This window comes from Carassius auratus, unplaced genomic scaffold (genome assembly GCF_003368295.1).
Source record: "Carassius auratus strain Wakin unplaced genomic scaffold, ASM336829v1 scaf_tig00214573, whole genome shotgun sequence".
In the NCBI taxonomy this organism is placed as follows: domain Eukaryota; kingdom Metazoa; phylum Chordata; class Actinopteri; order Cypriniformes; family Cyprinidae; genus Carassius; species Carassius auratus.
Window position 1 is genome coordinate 105,359 of NW_020527717.1, and position 22,500 is coordinate 127,858.

Below are 22,500 nucleotides of genomic sequence, written 5' to 3' on the forward strand. Positions count from 1 at the left end.
ATACACGCAATGACTATCCATCGTTACATTTTTATATTTATGTAACCTACACAATAATATTATTTTACACTGTAATCCTTTGATTTTTAATATTTGGCATGTTTGTGTGATGTGTGTGTGTAATAAGCAGTCAACACACACTGTGGACCCGCCCACAAATGGGCAAAAATGCATTTGCTAATTAAACAACGTGGCACTGGATGGGAAAATGCAAATGGCACCGGACTGAAACTAGCAAACACACTTGCGCTGATGAAAATGAAAAACGTAATAATCTTAATAAACTAAAGAAATTCAAAAATGAACTAAAAAAAAAGTTACTATAAATAATCATGTAGATGCAATTAGAAGTGTAAATATTAAAATTACTTAAAAATATATAAATATAAAAACCCACCCGTATAATAACAATAAAATCATATTACTAAATGAAAGCAATCAAAACAAACATGATAAAATAAAAAAATATTAATAAATGCTATAATTGTAAATAATACTTAAATGTATTTTAATCCAAGAGCTATTATAAAAATATGACGATACAGGAATTTAAAGGGAAATATTTAATAAAAAATAAATAAATAAAAACACTTTTATACAAAAGAAGACCTGTGTGTTATATTTACTCAAAAATCTTAATTCAAAACAACTCCTCTGCGACAACTAACCTACCACTCAGTGCTTATATTTGTACATAGAAAAAAAAATACTATGCTTAATGAAGAACACTGCTTATACGCGAACACACACACACACACACACATCCCCAAAAGATTCCATTTGCAGGTGAAGCCGTTTGTGACCATAACGTGGTGAATTGATCCAGACAGAGAAAATAGTTTCAGAGTTCAATAAACATTTAACCCGAGGTGTTTCCTTACAGAGCAAAACACACACAGAACCAACAAAGAAAATAATAGAAAGAGATTGAGCGCATGAAATAAAGGATGATAACCGAAGACCAGCCCTCGCTAAAGAAAGCAGCACTCCCGGTTAATCAGAGATATTCACTTCTTTTATATCTCTCAGTTATGAAAATCCCTCCATCACGCTGCTCCTTGGGCCACACACTGTAATTGAGGAGGCGAATGAAGAGCTGGAGGCCTTGCTGAAGGAAATCCGACCGAATCAACGGCCACTATACAGATGAGGAGAGAGAAAGATAGATTGTGTCACTCTCTCTCACATAAAAGCATAATCAAGAGATTCATTTGTTCAGTTATTCTTCTCCGAATCATCTTGTTTTATGATCTGCAAACGATTGTAAACACAAAGCTACAAATGCAAATGTGAGCCAACAAACACTATTTTTCTTAAGACTTAAAGTTTGTTGTTGCACAAACTAACTGGTTAGCTGCCGGCTGTTTGCCTGGCGAATTGACACAATCATTAATCCTGAGTTTCATTCTGATCTACATTAACCTTAATGCTAATGAAGAGACGCAGACTGCAGTTGCTGACATAACACCTCATTATCTCTGAAGGATCATCCGTTTGACAACACGATGCCTGAGATGCTGTAATGGACTACTGGAGTGCTTTTATAGCTTTTAAGGTGATGTGTGTAATTTCTTTTCTGTTAAAACGCTATCTCCTATCTTGGCTTAATATGCACAGACAACTACAAGCAAATGATTCATTGGTTCATTCCGGCAGCAGAAGTAAACAATATGACTCTGTGGCACTTTCTAAACATTGAAAACACAGAGGAATATTAACACAAAGATTCATTTCTCATCACATTTTCAATGCTAGCAACCACCACCAAAAAACAACAACAACTAGAACACTCTTAATACTGACAAAAAACAAAAAAACATACTAATGCAGTAACAACTACTCTACACTCTGTTTTCAAAAGGTACTAATACAGTTTGTACAATTTAGGTACTTCTCTGTCTCTTTCAAGTGTAAGTGTTTATATTAAGTTGTATTTGTATTGGTTATTATAAGTCTTAACCCCACCCCAGACCTCACTAATTTTCAAACCCTGGCTACGGAGAGTGTAGCGGTGCCAAATTATAGCTAGTGTTGCACAAGACAAACCTTTATATTTGCATGTTATAATTTAGCAGATATTAAATTTACATTTATGCATTTGGCAAATGCTTTTATACAACCGGCTTACAGTGAATTCAGGCTATAATTTATTTTATTTTTATTTTTTTTATCAGTATGTGTGTTCCCCCAGGAATTGAACCCACAACCTTATGCGCTGCAAATGCAATGCTCTACCACTGAGCCACAGGAACACAATATTCATTAAATATTCAATATAATATTAAATATTCCTTTAAAAAATTAAATACTTTTACAACAGCTGAACTCCTTGAGTGTTGCAGTATGATGTGCACACTGATTACACCAAATCCAAATCTAAACCTGTTGTGTTCTGACTACACAGAAGCCCAGCTGTTCATCGCCCCAACACCGTGCACTATAAAGATACACCTGTCAGCTTCTAGCGGGATAACAACCCACAGTAAAGGCAAACCATCCAGCACACATCTCTATCCATAATCAAAACCACTAACTGTCAAGATCCCAGGAGCTAAGAAACCTGTCGTCACGTTTGTGCTCTTAAAAGCCTCGGAACGCAGGCGACACGGAGGACGACGCTCAAGATCGATGACGGAATTACATCGGCGGTTAAAATAACCCCTTGTTTTTGTTTGGAGCGTTTAGAGAGCCATTGTAGCTGATGGGAGCTATTTAAAGAGCCATCCAATATGCAGGGATGTCAAAACTCACTGGCCATAAGCGTAATTGCCCGTCCATTTGCCTGAACCACTACAGAGAAGATAAAAGCTGCCTGTCACACACACATCAACAGGAAAGTTTAAAGATGAACCATACAGAGAAAGTTTAGAAACACGGTGAGAAATCTTACTATAAAGCACTGGGTTAATAGATGCATGTCGTACTAGATCATACTAGTGTCGATTTACAATGTTCATTTAGTGCAATTTAAGGAATAGTTCAATAAATTAATAAATAAAAATAAATACTGAGATATTTTTATTAGTGCTGACAAACGATTTATCGCATTAAAACTAAAAGTTTTTGTTCACATAATATAATTATGTTTGTGTACTTTGTATATTTATTATGTATATATATAAATACACACACATGCAGTATATATTTAGAAAATATTTGCATGTATATACATTTATATTTGTATATTCTTATATTTTATAGGCTTTAAAAATATTTGTATATATAATCAACATATTTTTCTTAAATACATACATGCATGTGTTTGTATTTATACATACATAATAAATATACGCATTATACATTTTTTTATTTTTGAATGCATTCAATTGCGATTTAACCTAAGATTAATTAATGTTTAGAAAAATTTGAAAAAGTAATTAATTAACTAATGTTAACTAATGAAGCCGTAATGTAAAGTTTGAACAAACAATAAAGAATCAAATCACTTTCAAACAATATCTAGGGCATGTGTAAAAATAAATAACATATTAAGTCTAAATATTGAATTATTTGGCGCTGTGATGAACACCATAGCGAAAACAAAAATCGTAATGCCTATTTAAATAATTTAAACACTTTCCGCAAACAGAAAGCAGTTTTTTCTGGGGTTTCCGGGGTAACCGCTGCATTATGTTTAGCACCATCTGCTGTCAGAGAGTGAATGTGCTTACATCCAGAGGATCTCTCACCTGTTCTGCCATGTGCTTCTCATCTGTGCTTGAGTGCACACACATCTTAATGCAGCATACAGCGTGTTGTGAATTGTGACCAGTTGATGAGAAAAGTATTCTTGAAGTGCATTCAAATTCGGAATAATTTAACATAAATAATTATTTTCTGTATTTTGAAGTGCCCACATAACAATAATATGCATATGCATTATCATGATTTATCACATTACCGAATACCAGCAAATGTCTAGCTTGACATTAACTTTTTGCTCACCAGCCACTGTGGTTAGTGGTTTTCCGAAATTACTAGCCACTCAGCATGCTCACTGGCAAATATTTTGTTTTGGGTAAATTAAATTTTATGATTAAAGCTGACAACTGCTTATTACTGTATAATTTACAAAATAAAATTCCAGGTAATTTTTAACTACTCGTTTGAATTTGCAGTGGTTCAGGTTTTCATGGAAAACTGCATTCTTTTGGTTGTCTTAAGTTGCTTAACTAGGCTGTATCATATGTTATAAAAAATATAAATATAAAAAATATAATACAGTTTACAGTGCTGCCAGTTTGCGTGACCTTGCTACTGTCAAAACATTATCCCTTATTATTGTTAATGTTCCATCCATCCATCTTCTTCCGCTTATCCGGGGCCGGGTCACGGGGGCAGCAGTTTAAGCAGAGATGCCCAGACTTCCCTCTCCCTAGACACTTCCTCCAGCTCTTCCGGGGGGATACCGAGGCGTTTCCAGGCCAGCCGAGAGATATAGTCCCTCCAACGTGTCCCCGGTCTTCCCCAGGGGCTTCTCCCGGTGGGACGAGCCCAAAGCACCTTCCCAGGAAGCCGTCCAGGATGCCCGAGCCGTCCAGATGCCCAAGCCACCTCAGCTGACTCCTCTCGATGTGTAGGAGCTGCGGCTCTACTCTGAGCTCCTCCCGAGTGGCAGAGCTCCTCACCCTATCTCTAAGGGAGCGCCCAATCACCCTGCGGAGAAAGCTCATTTCGCCTGCCTGTATCGGGGATCTTGTCCTTTTGGTCATAACCCACAGCTCATGACCATAGGTGAGATTAGGAACGTAGATTGACCAGTAATTCGAGAGCTTCACCTTGCAGCTCAGCTCCTTTTTCACCATGACAGACAGGTACATCGACCGCATCCCTGCAGAAGCTGCACCTATCCGCCTGTCAATCTCCCGCTCCATCCTTCCCTCACTCGTGAACAAGACCCCAAGATACTTGAACTCCTCCACTTGAGGCAGAAGCTCTTCATAAACCTGAAGGGGACATACCACCCTTTTCCTGCTGAGAACCATGGCCTCAGACTTGGAGGTGCTGAGTCTCATCCCAGCCATTTCACACTCGGCTGCAAACCATCCCAGTGCATGCTGAAGGTTCTGGCCCGATGAAGCCAACATGACAACATCATCTGCACAAAGCAGAGACAAAATCACGTGGTCACCAAACCAGACACCCTCCGGCCGCTGACTTCACCTAGAAATCCTGTCCATAAAAATAATGAACAGGACTGGTGATAAAGGGCAGCCCTGCCGGAGTCCAAGCTGGTCCAGCATTCCACGACCAGGAAGAAAACCGCATTGTATCTCCTGAATCCAAGGTTCGACTATAGGCCGAATTCTCCTCTCCAGTACCCTGGCATAGACTTTCCCAGGAAGGCCCGGGGTGTGATTCCTCTGTAGTTGGAACACACCCTCCGGTCCCCTTTCTTGAAAAGAGGGACCACCAGCCCGGTCTGCAATTCCAGAGGCACTGTCCCCAACCGCCACACGATGCTGCAGAGATGTGTCACCCAAGACAGCCCCACAACATCCAGGGACTTGAGGTACTCAGGGCGGATCTCATCCACCCCTGGTGCCTTGCCACCAAAAAGCTTCTTAACTACCTTGGTGACTTCAGCTTGGGTGATGGACAAGTCCATCTCTGAGCCCTTAGCCTCTGCTTCCTCTAGAGAAGGCATGTCGGTGGGGTTGAGGAGATCCTCCTTTTCACTTGCTATTTAAAAAATTCCCCTTGTCCTGGTCAAGCATTCATTTCGAGCTCTTTTATTGTACATAAATTCAACATGCCAAAAGTGGCTAGTAGTGCTGCAACGACGCGTCGACGTCATCGATTACGTCGACTACAAAAATACGTTGACGTGCGTGAAAGGCGTCGACGCGTCACACTGTTTGTTTACATCTCGCGTAATGGCATACTGGGAATGGAGAAAGTTGAATTCTATAAAAAACAGAGACCACTGTTATCAAAAGTATGGGAATACTTTAAACGGAGGACAAATAAAATGGCCCTTTGTTCCCTTTGCAAAACCGATATGGTGTACCACGGCAGCACAACTGCGATGCGTGCGCACCTCAGAGGAAAACATCCTGGCGCTCTCCGGTGTTACGGTTTAACTGGTTACCGTGTGATCTGGTGACCAACTTCCTGGTTCAGGTCTGATTTCCTTGCACTTGCGGCATTCTGAAAAGTTGAAATGTTTTTAACTCGATGCGGTGCGGACGCGCCCTGGGAAAAACGAGGGCGTCGCACCGCATGCACGCCACGACCGCGTCGCTTCCATTATGAGCGCACTTACCACGCACCTACATTGGATATAAGTAACTTGAGCGCGCAAAAGACATATGTGAACGGCCCCTTAAAAGACAGCGCACCATGGGACAACAGTCACAAACCACCGAGCTACCCGGATCAGCTCCAGATCTCTGGAAACCATGCTAAACCATAGCAGAACCCTGACTACATTTTATGGTTTGTGATGCTAAAGAACATTTCATGACGTCTTAGACAACTGTAAATTTATGGCTATTGTGGGTTAATTATAAACGCTATCATAAACTCATATTTACCATAGTAAAGTAATTTTCTTTGCCTCTTTATTTTTTTATAATGTAAAAACTTCAACCACATTAATGAATAAAGGTTGAAATATTATATAAGAAGTTGTACTTATATTTTTTTGTAAAGTTATCCAAAGGACATAAGATTAATTATTTATTGTAATAAAAATAATCATTAGATTAGTCGAATAATCGAAAAAATAATTGTTAGATTAGTCGACAGAAAAAATAATCGTTAGTTGCAGCTCTAGTGGCTAGTGGGAGTGACCGTGTTACAGGCCACTACTGAAATACACCCACATTTGTGTTCAAGTCCATTTAATGCCAAAAGCCCATATACATAAATTCAGAACATCATGTAATTAATTTGATATTGTGCTAATGAGTTAGCTAATGATGCACATGCAGGCTTAGGTGGTTACTGAACTCTCGGATCCTCTGAAGAACTGTTGTTCATCTTGCATTAGGATCAGAGTCGAGCCTCACTGCACTCTCTCTCTCTCTCTCTCTCTCTCTCTCTTTCTCTCTCTACTCACCTGCGTGTTCACGAAATTTTGCACTGAGAGAGCTGAAAATGCCTATAATATGTAGCTGCTGCTGTATTTCCAGCGTAAGATGAACCACTGACTGCTCAAAGGAGAAAAAGAGCTGCATGCCCTCAAAGACAAGAAAGAAGGAGTTAAGTAATTGGAGACAAATAGAATTTTAATTTACCAATCAAAAATGACAAGAAATTAAAATATTTGAGTTACTGACTGGAGGTGATTTTCAGACTCTGTTTAATCACCTGGTTATGTTCAGAAGAGCATACTAATAGAATACTCTTAATATTTCTGCAGTATAATGTATGTAAACTGTGCACAGTACACACATTTTCAGCATGCATTGAATACATTTCTGATAATTGTCCGAATAATAATATGGATAGTTCTTTAAACCGAAATTCTGATTGGATAAAGTGCATTTGATAGATGCAATATTAATCTTTTTACTTTATTTTTGATCAAATGAATGCAGCCTTGGGAAGCATAAGAAAATTTTTCAATGTTGCTTTATGCCTTACTTTATAAAAAAATCAAATAATAAAAAAGTATGCAGTATACATTAAGTAGATTTGGTTTGCCGCGCTATCTCCCTCTTTATTTATCTGTCACTCTCTGTTCCAATAATCTGAAGCAGGAATCAATCTTAAGTTGACTTGTGCTGCTCTTATCTCTGATTGACTCTGCTGGTTAGTGATAATTTGCTGCTGTACCTCACCTACTCAAAAAAAAACATTAAACTTTGTATGACACCATGTAAGAGACCATGGACGTATGTTAGAACGTGTTTGTTCGTAAGCTGGGTTTATAAGCAACATTTTATAGCAGATTTGAACATGTTTCATCCAAATTAGAATTTAGAGTGTATTTTCAAGTATAAAAGCTATAAAAATGTATTACCCTATTTGCACAAGAATGGTTTCAAAATGTGTCACTCAAACTCAGATCCTGACATTGATATTCACAAGCAATAACATTTATAGGTTTCCACTGAATAAACGGCCCAAGTAAATATTTCTGCCTCATAACTCAGCTTTTATACCTGCTCACAAATCAACCACTTTAAAACCAGTTAAAAATGCTGATAATTCTTGTTGTACAACAGATTTTGACAAACACACTTGACTGCAACAATTAGTTGATATTTTAAAATTGCGTTTACCAAGCATATTATATAAGTAAAAATTTATTATTACTTATTATGATTAAAAACAACAACATAATACATTATTTTTCAAAATAAAATCATATTAGTAATAAAATAACTCCTAAAACAAATGCCAAACAACTTTGTATCATTTTCATTCTTTAAGTGAATTTATTATAACAATTATTTCTTTTCTTTATTGTATCAGTACAGTTGTATAACTGTAATATGTTTTACTTTACGACCCCAAGTACTGTATATATCACTATCCTCATCATAAGAAGATCTTTTTAAGTGGCTATACCTGAATTTTAATGTGATTTATGACCCACAAATCATTTGTACTATATGTGTCTGAGCTTATTTTCAAAATAAAATTATAACAACTGTAACTGAAATAAGTGAGATCATGCTATTCTACTACTTATTGTTTTTTAATTCTCACAATTAATTTAAATAATAAGGCTTATTCTTCATTATGATATCAAGACAGTTGTGTCAGGACATTTTTTACTTCATGTTCTCCCAAAATATTTACAATTAATTTTAATAAAAAATAAAAATAAATCATGCACATCATTCAATTGTGTGTGTATAACCTGAATGTTAATGTATTTTTGAACAAATGAACAGACCTGAGCATCATGTAATTGACCCACAAACCATTGCCCTGCTTATGCACTACTGAAGCAAAAACAACATTTATCGCCAGCAAACTCATTTTGAAAATTTCCTAGCCCTAGGAAAATCCAGTGGTGAAGGATCAAGGTGAAGAAGCCAGTCAATCCAACTGACCTGGTCCTGTTATTCACATATGACGAATAGCGAAGTGCTGACTCTGAAATGCCCATCTCTGCCAGCAAAACGTGTGGATGGCAGTGTCAAAAACTGCTTACGGATCGGAAAGAATGAGCATGGAATTATGCGAGCGTGTTGCTGCTGACTTGAGCACTTTACAGCCAGGAGAGCAGAGTCAGAAGAGTGACCAGTTTGAAGCTTGAGTCATTCCAGCTCCTTCTGAAGCTACTGCCATGAAGGAGAGCAGTGAGAGCGGTCAGGGGTTTCTGACATCAGAAGAGTCTTTGCTGGAGAAGATGTCATGTTCATGGAAACCACAAACAGCTTTACTCATGAAGAAACAGTCTACATACTCACAGGCTATAGGCATACTTGCCCATCTGAATAATTAATATGTGTCAGGGAAATCATGTGAGGGAAAAAAATTCTCTTTTAAAAGCTCACTGTTGGTGTGTGTGCATGTCTCACCTCGTCTTTGTCTTCGACCTGTATGTACAGAGGCAAAGCAAAGCCGACCTGTGCCAGCTCTGGAATCAGGACGCGATATTCAGAGCTGTTAAACCTGGGCGGATTATCATTTTTATCGATCAGCAGGATGGTGAAGGTGGTCATGACGGTGGCAGATGATGGTGTGCGATCGTCATTCAGCTCTGTGGCCTGCGGAGAGACACAAAGACATACAGCGGTTAGGAGACTGCAAAATGAGACTGCAAAGGACATTTGGAAGGAGAATCTGTAAACCTGGAAATAAAGACAATATTTTTGATTTTTAAACCATTTCGAAACAAAGACATCCTGTACAATGAGTAAAGACTATTGAAGATTTTCAGAGAAACTGTGACATTGATTATATGATTACATTATATATGATCCAGATTTTCATTTAAAAACAATATATATAATATATATACATATACTTTCAATAAGAACTTTCAACAGTGCAGTGCATTTTTCCCAAAATGTCATTTGTTCAACACTATTTATGTTATAAAATTTAATTAAATCCTTTTATTATGACTATGAGTTTTTCTTTTTTTATTCTCTAACTGTTATACATTTCTTAACTGATTAACAGCCATCAAAACACTCTTAGCTTCATTACTCATCCAACTTATTATTTAATCAAATTATTGACCTATTCTCGTCATGAAACTAACAGACACTTTTTATCATTGCAAAGACTTTCTGACTCACTCACAATTTTTCCATTTTATATATATGTGTGTGTGTGTGTGTGTGTGTGTATTTATGTATGCATGTATGTACTGTATATATTGAAAAACTGTGAGTCAGTCAGAAAGAATAAAATACAAATGCAGCATCATATAATATCAAAATATTTAATAATGAACAGAAGAAGATGCAATATTCTGCATAAATCTTTGGAATGGTTTACCACTCCTGAGTTGTTTTGGTGACAACTGAGTAAAATAATCAAATGACATACACACACAAAAAAAAAACTGTTAGAAAATTGCTAGAAAACTGCTAGAAAATTTCTCAAACAAATATGAATATGAACAAATGAACAAATATGGAACACATTGAATTAAACATGAACTTTTGAAGCCGATGAACTGACATTATTTTCTTGAAAAACATATTCCATATTTGTTTTTTGCTTCAAAAAATATTTTATAGTGTACATGCAAAAGGACCAAAAAAAAAATGCAGACACACAACACTGTCATCCATGTCTCTAATGTAAGGAAAACATTAAAAGGAGCTCTAGAAAAGGAAAGGAGAAGCAAAAGAAAGACAGGAGATATACAAGTGACAGAGAGAGACGAAACCAGAGAGGAACGGATGTGATAATAGAGGGAATCTGGCAGTAAGCAGCATTAACGTTTAGTCTTCAATCTCCTCAATTTGTTCAGCTCTGCCTCTTTATTAAATCAGAGGGGAGGATTCTGGCAGAAATCCCACAGGTCTGCCGTAAGTGGGAGCACACCGGGGCCAGCACGAGAAGACAGACACAGCCAATAAGATTTAGGATGAACAAGTCTTATTGACAGGAAACAATTGCTCACAATCACTTTCTTTCTTCCCTCCCTCTCGGTCTCTCTCCTCCTCCTTTTTGAGCAATGGAGCAGGACTCACAGAGAAATCACAAGGAATAATGGTGTTTTGTGACGGAGGGATGTGGAGTGAGAGGAGGATGGAGGTGCGGTGACGCTGCGGGTCCAGGTTAATCATGAATTGTGTCGTTTAACACCCCCTTGCACATCTCCTCTCTATCCCTCCATATAATAAATGCACTGACCTCCAGCCCAATGCACTCTAGCCTATCCAAGCGTTGTGAAGTTGAGAAATTAGTTTTATTACTTTTCACTCAAAATCAATAATGCCACCAATAAGAGAGAGGGAGACGGAGAGAGAGAGAATAATAAGATAAAATGGTAAAATAAAAAATACATATATACTGTAGGAGCAGAGGCTCAGGAGAGCGAGATAGATAATGAAAATCTATAACTTATGAATATTTTGGGAGGTTTTTCTTGCTTTGCTTTGTTTTGAGTTTCACTTTTCGTGGCAATCATTGATTTCAATTTAGAGGACTACAGCTATGCAGTTTATGACTGCAAATTTAGCAGAAGAATCCAAAACACATTTATATAACTGTCCGGACGGGTATATACATAATATTACGGGCACAGAAAGAGGCAATAATAATAAGTGAACATTCAAACTTAACAGTCAACAAGACTGGCTCTGATATCTAACTACATGAATCACTTTGAATTCCTTGGAAAATTTTGATTATGACCTAGAATTATCAGAAGATTATATTAAGTTTTGAGTACACACACAAAAAAAAAAAAAAAAGAATACAAAAAGTAGGCTTTTTATATATATACCGTATTTTTCGGACTATAAGTCGCACCTGAGTATATGTCGCATCGGTCCAAAAATACGTGATGATGAGGAAAAAAACGTATAAACAGTAAGTCGCACTGGACTATATGTTGCATTTATTTAGAACCAAGAGAAAACATTACCATCTACAGCCGCGAGAGGGCACTTGTCTTCAGTGTAGACTACAGGAGAACTGAGCAGCATAGAGTGCCCTCTCGCGGCTGTAGACGGTAATGTTTTCTATTGGTTCATTTCTCTTGGTTAATTTCTCTCGGTTCATGTCAAATTAATTTTGATAAATAAGTCGCACCTGACTATTAGTCGAAGGACCAGCCAAAACTATGAAAAAAAAGTGTGAGTTATAGTCCGGAAAATACGGTACTTATGTGCTGGTGAGACTGGGCACTGTTACATAACTGATGGTGTTATATGGTCATTTATTTGTCATTGTGGTCGTACTTTGGAAGTTAAAATAAAGCATAGGCAACTTGTGCAAATTTACAGACACCAGCAGCAGTTCAATGACTTCTTATCAGACCAGAGGCGATAATGATGACAAGTGTGTGTCAAATCCCGACCCAGAGAAATAATGACAGAAATCTACAGAGACCCAAATCGCCACCAATCTTTTGAAATGAGAATCTCACACAGAGCAGTTTCCGGTCATTTTCAGCTCAATTTGAATAAAGTGCTAACCTAAAACAGCTCTTTTCTGGGGTGTCTGAAGAACCCAGACATGTCGCGACCAAATATTTGTTGGTAAACATTATTTACATATAGACACACACACATTACAGCACATTATAAACAGTGTCGAGAGAAACTATGTGAAAGCTTTGAAATTGGTTGGTTTTATAGATTAACTGGTCATAAATTGTCAAGTATCACAAGTATCAACAAACATAATGTGCTTAAGATAAAAACACACAAGCGTTTTCTGAAAAACAACCAATTCTAATGGGTCCACACACTTTTTCTTGTCACCATATGCACACAATGCTATTTTTGCGATTTTAATTTTATAATGTTGAAAAAATATATATTCTAACAATGCATTTATATAAAAAAAAAAATGCAATAATGTGAAATATTAATACAATTACTTTTTCTTTTTGAATATTTTCAAATGTAATTTATTTGTGTGATGGCAAAAGTGAATTTGCAGCATCATTACTCCAGTCTTCAGTATCACGTGATCGTTCAGAAATCATTCTAATATGCTGATTTGCTGCTAAATAAATATTTATTTTAATATCAATGTTGAAAATAGTTGAAACTATGATAACCTAAACCCCAAAAATATGAATGGTAGTATGTACCATATTAATAACAGTCATTTAAGATTTTCAGTATTATACATGTGGTGTTTCACTGGAATAATTTGCTCTAAAGTGCTCTGTTTCTTCTCTTTTGTTCTTTTTCTTCTCTCCTCTCGCCATACAACCCAGGAGGAGGCAAAGGTGTGTGTGTGTGTGTGTGTGTGTGACTATTTCAGGATCCCTGACACACACACACACACACACACACACACACACTCCAGTTTTTGGCCCTGGAACTGTCAGCAGGGCACTAACATAACAATGACATTGTTGGAATGGCTCAATTTGGGACAAGAGCATCTGACCATGTTTAAAAAGAGTTGATATGATATATGTCACAAAAATATTTATTTGTAATTGAATATCAAAATTTGAAGTATAATGCATATGAAAGTATTTTAATGTACTCCAAATTATAGTTTTACATGCACAGTAAGCCTGGAAAATCCAGTCAAGTTTAGTGTAATTAGAAGAGTTTTGCACATTTACTTAGTACATTTTTACTCTTATGCATAGCTATTACAGAGAGCTCCAGGGTCAGTGAGACCTTTTCACACACTGATCCTGATATGCTCAATGTGGGTAAATGGCTCGATAAATTACAGTCACACTCTGCAAATATTTACTGTAGAATCAATAGAGCATCTGGCAGAGATCCCAATGAGTTCAGCGCAGGGGACGAGAGACTAACCAGAGCTACTACACAAGAATTTCTAGAAACAGAACAAATCTACTTATATGTGATTTCATTCCTCATTTAAAATCAGTCTTGACCTTGACACAATACAGAATAGATTTTAATAATGCATTAGTGGATTTGAATCTCACGCAGGGTTGAAAGACTTATGATAAATGGTTTTAAGAGCTTAAGGAACTTAACTATTCTGATTCCATTTACACAAAATGTTTCCAGTTTCCCAACAAATCTATGAACAGCTCTTTCGGAAAAACTGAGGAAGCACTCAAAAGTATCTGTCCAAATGATATATTAAAAACTGATGTCTCCAGGTTACGCATGTAACCATGGTTCCCCGAGGGAACGAGACACTGCATCGGAACGCTGTGGGAAAGCCTTCAGTGTGACCATGATCTGAATCACATGTGTAATCTGTCCAATGGATGGGCAAGATGGGTGGATACAGCGGCAGCACCTGGTAGAATGAAGGAAGAACTCGCAGGGATGCTGTAAGTATAGCAATGAGACACAGAGTCTCGATCCCTTGGGGAAAGATGGTTACATGCATAACATAAAGACGTTCCCCTTCAGGGACTTGTGTCTAAACACTATGGGAACGAGTATGCCCATGCCGCGAGAATTGAAAATCCCTGCCTAGTGTGGAAGAGCACAGCAAAGTTGAGGGAAAGGGAGCCAGGAAGGGCGCAAAATGAAGGTATAGTACCTGACAAAGTAAACAGAGTTGACATCCCGCAATGTCCTGAAGGCCAACTTCTGGAGGAGTGAGCCTTGACCCCCAAAGGAAAGGGGAGATCAGAGGACTCAAGGCTATGGAATAGCATCCTAACCCACCAATTAGCATAAGCTTCACCAGGCCAGAGGAACCACGGAGGAAACATGTAACTAGTGATTCTCTCCCGAAAAAGACTGACCACTGAGAGGGGCGTGGGTAAGCAGCTAGGGCCACCACGGAAAACTTCAGGGTGGAGTGGGATAGGCGTCAGGATGTTTTAGTCAAAGACTATCCAGCGAGAATGGCGGTTTAGAAGCCTTCAGCTTGGCAGTGGCACTCTGACTCCTGATATACTGGGGAAGTACGAGAAATGACGCTCCCCAAATGAGGAGCAGGACCACGGCTGGGGCTGCTCCCAACCAGTAGATCCCCCTGCTGACCTCATCACCCTCAATGGAGGAAGATAGGTGTGCTCTCACTTGAAAATAATTTTTCCCCCAAGTGCTTTTAGAGACTGAGGGAGAAAAAAGGGTGAAGCCCACTCCAGTCCCTATCAAATAATATAAACATTTTACTGGGACAGACAACAATAAATATTGAACTGACACACACAGAGAGCTTCACTGAATGACAGAAGCCACCACTGTATCCACTGCACCTGCTTTTAAGCCTCCTGGTCTCGACATCACATCTCACCCATACATTAGATTGATTACATATGCAGCGTTACGATGCAGCTTGAGTTCCTGAAGGCGAACTACTATATTCTATTCTACTGTATTCTAAAATAAAACCCTTTTACAAATAATCTTGTTATAAAAGCTAAAATATTAAATTGAACAAATGCTTTTGAGAAACTGTTTTTTAAAACTCAAAAACACTTTTTTTATTGAATTCTCAGGAGAACTACATCTAGGTTTGAGTCTCACCTTTACTGTGATTGTGAATCCGGAAGAGTACAAGGGGTTTTCCCGGTCCAACTGTCCACTCACTGTCAGGGATCCGCTGATGTAGTCGAGAGCAAACATGCTGTTGGTGTTACCTGATGAACAGAATAATAAAAGGAAGCTGAATTTTGTGTCAATAGGGTTGAGAGATGGTTCTGTTTGCACTGAACACTGTCACATTAAACCGAAGAGTCTGTACACTCATTACACTTTGACTTTTTAGAATTTAGATATTTTAATAATTGGACGGTCTTGATTGTAAAGTGGTTAAATATCTGTGATCCAAACTCAAAGGTTCTAGGTCAATATCCTCAGAGGCGTGGGTGAAGCAGAGGGTTGTTGAGTTCCCTAATCACCATTCTGCCCTAGAGCAGGGCACTTAACCTCCGCTCCAGGGGGAACATCCCTATCGTCAGCTAAGGATTTAAAAGAATTCATCTGATTATCTCTATCCTAGAAATAAAGGCTGAACGGTATGAGAGTTTATGCCAAAAATTGTACAAATTTGCAGAGGGAATAATTCTAATAGAATCATTGTAAATCTATCTCTCAGTCTGTAAGGCTTGTTCCCCTTCAAAGGCTTTGCTTTTCTGACTTTGCTTTTTAAGAGAATTTGTTGCATGAAACTCTTTAAACACTATTCATTTCCATGTAATTCTATTCTACTTCATTGCATTCCAATTTGAAGCGCAATCATGCACACTTTTGCTCATAATCTAAACTGTAATTTAAAGGCATTCTTAATTTAATTCTGAATAACACACACACAACCCTGGTTATATAATGTAAGTCAGACGTATGCTACCAAAGGCTTAGAGAAGACAGAGAGAAGGCTGAGTTATGACATTTTAATTGAACATTATGAGATCAACAATTCATATATATGAAAAAATAATACAATTAAATACATGAATAATGAACTGTTCAGAATAAGACTTATAACATGCATTTACAAAATAAAAAGGAGTGACTATGTGTGTATTTATATTAGTGTATTTATATTACTCCAGCTGTGATATAAAATATCACTCATACTGCCTATAACTTCAGGATTTTGGGAGAATCGTAGATTTTCTGCAAGCTCCAACACAATGATGAATATAACTGGAACGTTATGGTCATAAAGACACTTTTAATTATACTAGGTGTTACTAAATTATACTTCAATGCTTAGCTCAACAAAATACTTGTTTAAACACCAGATACAGACAAAGAGTAAGAAACAGAAACAAAATCCTTCCTCTTCTGTACTGTGTGACAGAGAGCAGGAGTGCGGTTTGGGACTAGACCTCTCCCTGGTCAGGGATAGAGGAAAATAATATCTTCCGACTATGGGAAGAGCGGCCCCGTTAATTAATCCGTTACTCCTGAGATATCATGCTGGTTTTGGGTAATTAGTTCAGCGCTTGGCAGAAGTGGCCCAAACTTTAGGGTTATAATAGAGCACCAGACCAGCTCGCCATCCAATCCACAATTCTTTTATTATTCATCTTCCACTCAAAACATTTCATACTCCCTCAATAAACTGTTCATCTCATTAACACCATACTTTGCTTAATTATATGATATTCCAGTAATTATTTTCATTATATTTTCACATCCCTCTGTCCATCTCTCACAGCTGCAGTGTATATTCACTGCACACTAATTAAGTCCAGCAGATGCAGATGGTGCACAGAGTGACACACAATCTGTCTTCTCTAACAGTCTTCTTTTGTACTTTATGATAGATCTCACCTCTGTACAGCTCTCATCACGTACAATCATGTACTCCTAAAGATCATCAGCCCCCCCATCGTTCCGTTCGCTACCTACTCACTCCTACATTCCTCCACGTCCCCATTCACATGTAAAACCCAACCCGATCTCACGGCAATTTGTACATTTTTCGCAAGGTGGCTTATTCGTACGAATTCGTACGACCACACTCATACAAATTCATATGATTGTTGCAAAATCGTACGTATTTTACGAGTTGCAAAATTCGTACGAATTTGTACGAATGACCTACACCGAACCCCGTCCCTAAACCTAACCGTCACTGGGGTTTAGACAAATCGTATAAAATCGTACGAGTGAGGTCGTACAAATACATACGAATAAGACACCTCGTAAAATACGTACGAATTGGCCGTGAGATAGCGTTGGTAAAACCTTCCAACCTGCAGGTGCCACTGTAGTCCCCCCCCCCCCCAGCCCAACTTCGCCTATGCTCCCTACTCATCCATCACAGCTGTTTGCCATTCAGAACTGAATTAAATGGAAATGCCTTTTAATTTCCAATTCAAGCCATGCATTTAAACTCAAATTAAATTTGAATTTGAAGTCCCAAACCAGAAGCAGAACTGCAACTGGAATTCGATGTAAGAAAGTAGAAATCTAGTTTCATTAAGAAAAATCATACAACTGTTATTAATAAAAAAAAACAAGGTTTGTCAAGAAAGTCTACAATGCCAGATAGTTATACAGACATACTTTTATTCTTCCTCGTTCTTCTCCTCTCGGGTGTTCAGTTATGCTATATTGGACACAGCCACACCGCTGCAGCACTGGCAGTAGATTGAGACAGAGCTTGTTGAGCATGCATGAGCAACTCAGAGCTGCCCTGCAGAGATAGCTGTGATTTATACATTCAAATAGCAATCTGAACCATCTTCGTAATGGAAATCAAACAATGGGAGTATACCCAGATTGACTGAGAGTGCTTGAACCAAGTGAATGCATGCGCGTCTGTTAGCGTCGATATATTGGCTCCTTTGGGCATCGGCGGCCAATTAGAACACTTAGGCTAGTGACAATGCCCCTGAATTTTCGAGATACCCCTACCGGAGGTAGAACTAAACCCAACAATGTTTTTCCTCATCTCTAAGGTCTCCCATATATGAAATGGATTCTTGGCTAAAAATATTTTACTGCTAAGATTGTTAAATTAACAGATATTGTTATACACCCCAAAATCAATAAAGGACTAAAATATAGCCTGTCCGTATGGGAGTTAAGGTATATAAACTAATGCAGATCAATCACACAAGCTCTGAGAGCTTTGAAACTTGACATGTTTGTAGTCAGGAAGTTGATTTAACTACTAGAAAAGACTGGATGTAAATATCTTGATGTATGGAATAAATAGACACATGTAAACACATATCTAAAATAGGCGGACATGCACAAATTTAATATCTATGCAGAATGTTTTCATTTACTTTGTGTTTGCTTTGCCTGGCATTATCATAGAAACACATATGATGGCTTGTTGGAAAGGTGGGGTTGTGCTGAATCCAGCAATACCAAATAAATATATGATAAAAGAGAAGTGTTCTGTCACTCAATGTATGAGGTGTCCAAAATGAATGAAAATGGAACACTGACATAATTGAGTCCAAACCCATTCATTATCAGTGGTGAGGAGAATGTTGAGAAATTCAAATATAAGAGACATCAAAAAATATTAAATATGGCACCTTGTACTATATGGAAACAAAGATTGAAATCGAAAGATAGCACAAACAGGAGACCAGGAGTTTTAACTTAATGAACTTTTTAATAAAACTATAACTTAACTTCACACAATACAACCTAAATTACTGTCTTAAATAAAACAAATGGCAATCTAACTAAAGAAACAAACACTCTTCAGGGAAATGAGCCCTGTCTTCTCAGGCTGTTTAGTTTATTTTCTAGCAGCAACCATTTGGAACATCAACTGCTTTTGGTAACCATTGGAGAAGGGTCTGGCTGCAGACTTGCACTCTCAGACACTGCTTCTGCTAGCGACGTCACTTGCAGTCTTTATTTTTTATTTTGTTCTATTTATTGATAACTTTTTGTTTGAATTTCCCAACATTTTATAACAGTTGCCATGTGGCGAAGACAAGAAAAAATAAACTAAATTACAATGTCAATTGCAATCGCTACTTGCACTCTCTGCTACCTGTGACTTCACTTGCAATCAACACAAATCGTGCATGTTTCCACTGGAGACAAGACGCTGTGGTGGTGATTAAACGATTAAAACTAATTTAGTACTATAACGTACAGGGTCCTGCAAGAAAAAGACAAGCACAGACCTTGGCCACAGAACAGCAGAATATGAACGCAATGCACAAAGTCTTTTGTTAAGCGTTTTCCTCCTGTAGAAAAAACCTAACACTTAATATGGCATAATGTATTCAGACACATTAAGTTCAATTAAAAGATCAAATTCGATATATAGTTATTATTCAATGTACTGCAAGTCAAGCAGATGGCTATGAACACAATGTGCAAACTTTGTCCTCCCATACAACATAACGCTTAATGTGGCCTAATAACAGACTAAGATGATAAAGACAATTTAGTAGGCCTAGCCTAGCCTATATGTCTTGTTGTTGACTCTAAGTACATACAGACCAGCAAATATGAACGGGCATTATGCATTAAGTGATTTTAAAAGGATCAACTCCGTACAGGCAAGAAGACGAGTACAGAACGCAGTGCGTTAAATTGTACATTAAACATTTTCCTCCTATAGAAAATCATTATAAATAAAACACATAATGTAGGTTAATGGACAAAGACAGTGATATAAACAAGTTGCAGACAGTTTATTCTATATGGAAAAATGCTTAATGTGAAACTTTGCGTGTTGCGTTTATTCTGGGCTCACCTGCTTGCCTGTACATATTAGTTATGTATTTTAATAAAGTAGAGAAGCATGAGTTTGGCCTTTCTCATCTATGTCCATTATGCCACATTTTGCGGTATGTGAGGAAAATACTATATACATATTCCTTATATTAATGAACTGTACATTTAATTTGATATTTTAATAGCATCTTAATATATTAAGCCATGTTAAGTGTTTTTTTTCTACGCTTAGCTAGAGACTTTGTGCAAATGTTCATATTCTGGTGTTCTGGCCATGGATTTGCCGATTTTGTCTTTTTCTTGCAGGACCCTGTACGTTATAGTACTAAATTAGTTTTAATAATTTAATCACCACCACAGCGTCTTGTCTCCATTGGCAACATGCACGATTTGTGTTGATTGCAAGTGACGTCACAGGTAGCGGAGAGTTCAAGTAGCGATTGCAAGTGACATTGTAATTTAGTTTCTTTTTCTTGTCTTCACAACCTGGCTTTATAAAATGTTGGGAAATTCAAACGAAAAGTAATAAAAAAAATAAAATAAAAATAAAGACTGCAAGTGATGTCACTAGCGGAAGTGCAAATGTCTGAGTGTGCAAGTCTGAGAGTGCAAGTACAAGCCTACAGCCAGACCCTCTTGAAACATTATGGGGTCAACTCCCCATGATGTTACAACTGCAACACACCACTCATCCACATTGTCATCAGTGACAAAGTGGGTCATATTTGGACAGTCAGGGCAAGAGCAAAACCCTGTGCAGGTCAAGCCCACAGAAAGACACTGGCATTTGGTGGCATCGGTGCAGTTTTCGTTTTTACAGTAGAGGTGGGTGAGGTCTCTAACTCCTTTAGGTGCTGGTGCCTTCTGGAACATCACAGATTAAATGCAGCCACCTTCTCTGAGCCTCCATCCTCTACCAACTGGGTTCCAGAGAAGAGGTTTGGCCAGGTGGCTGTGATGCCACACTGCTGTTTGGTACATGGCTCTCAGCACATGTTGCTGGAAGCCATCTTCTGTTGGGGGTAGTTTTGCTGCTGACACCTCAGCTCATCCAGGTTGGTGCTAGGCAGCCCATCTTGGTGCCTCTTCTTTGTCTTTCAAGATCTTTGATTGAGTGTTGGTGGTCATATCTATCAAAAACTATAACGACACAGCTGTTACCTTCCTTTCCCATTAAAGTTGCGATCTTTTTCCAGACACACTCACCCAGGTCATTGTACGTTTGAAAGGCTGAATCATTGAGCATTTGAAGAAGATCCATGCCATCAATGATATATGCTGATGGTTCTTTTACACTTGGCAGCTGCTGTTGTCTTCTTTATGCTTCCATCATCAAAAAACAAAGAGGGTGGGACAAAATCATGTTTAATCTGAGATACGAGATTTTTATGACTTGGGAGTGGGGAGATACGAGGTTATGCACTCATTGATAAGAATGATACAGACACAGACGTCGCTGCTGCCAGCAGTGTTCATCAAAGTCTGCGGTCGTGTCGAGCCTTTTGACAAGAGATAAGGCTTTAAGGGGTAACTAAACCCCTGGTCAGAGCCTGACTCCACCCACTGGCAATATTTGAAAAATGCTGAAAAGTGGGCAGAGCACAGCGGAGATAGAGGGGACAAACCAAGGGCAGGGCTGAGCCGGTGGGGCGTGAACCTGAGACCCTCAGTGACAGATTAATTGACAGCTGCTGTTAGAGTCGCTAAAATGGAGAGTGACTCTAGTGACGCAAGTAGTTTTGCAACAGAGCGTTCATTTCAAGTAGAGGACTTTTCTCCCCCACCTTCACCTGAAGTGGAGGATGCCGAGGTGTCTGAGGACACAGGGCCAGGGCCTGAGCTATATCAATTCAAGCCACTGGCTCAAACTGCGGTCTTAACTCCCGGATTCTGATAGGCATCCGATGATGCTAGCGAAGCAGCCGTGCAAGAGAGAATGGGCCAGTCTCCGAGTAAGGCACTGCGTCGCTTTTCAGCGTGAGCTGTGTGGAGCCTTACAGCTGTGTGGACCATTACCGAAGCATTACAGCTATGGATTTTTAACAAAACAAGCCTACTCAAATGTATCTAACCTAACGATTTTCATTCGTTATTGTAAGAAATGAAAAAGAGTTATGCAAAGATAGGCTTACTTGGCGCCAGTAGACAGACCTTTTTTCTCCCATAAATAAAACCTGTTAGCCTACTTGGGGCATTTTACATGTACAGTGCCAACTTTGAGTCAGTAAAATAATAATAAAAACAATAATTTAATGCTGGTATCCAAAACATTTAATTCAATACAAGTAGAATTAGAAATTAGATACATTTTAAAACTTCAATGCACATG

General features: G+C 38.2%; 1 protein-coding gene across 1 annotated transcript in view; it reads right to left on the reverse strand.

Moving 5' to 3' along the window:
- The window catches only part of cdh23 (cadherin-related 23), a 200,694-nt gene that overhangs the window by 83,766 nt on the left and 94,428 nt on the right, over positions 1–22,500 (reverse strand). Inside the window, exons 9-10 of the mRNA XM_026257924.1 lie at positions 15,528–15,640; positions 9,483–9,671 (exon numbers count right to left, since the gene is read on the reverse strand). Of these exons, the coding sequence (XP_026113709.1) occupies positions 9,483–9,671; positions 15,528–15,640 (302 nt within the window). The remainder of the gene's footprint in view (positions 1–9,482; positions 9,672–15,527; positions 15,641–22,500) is intronic.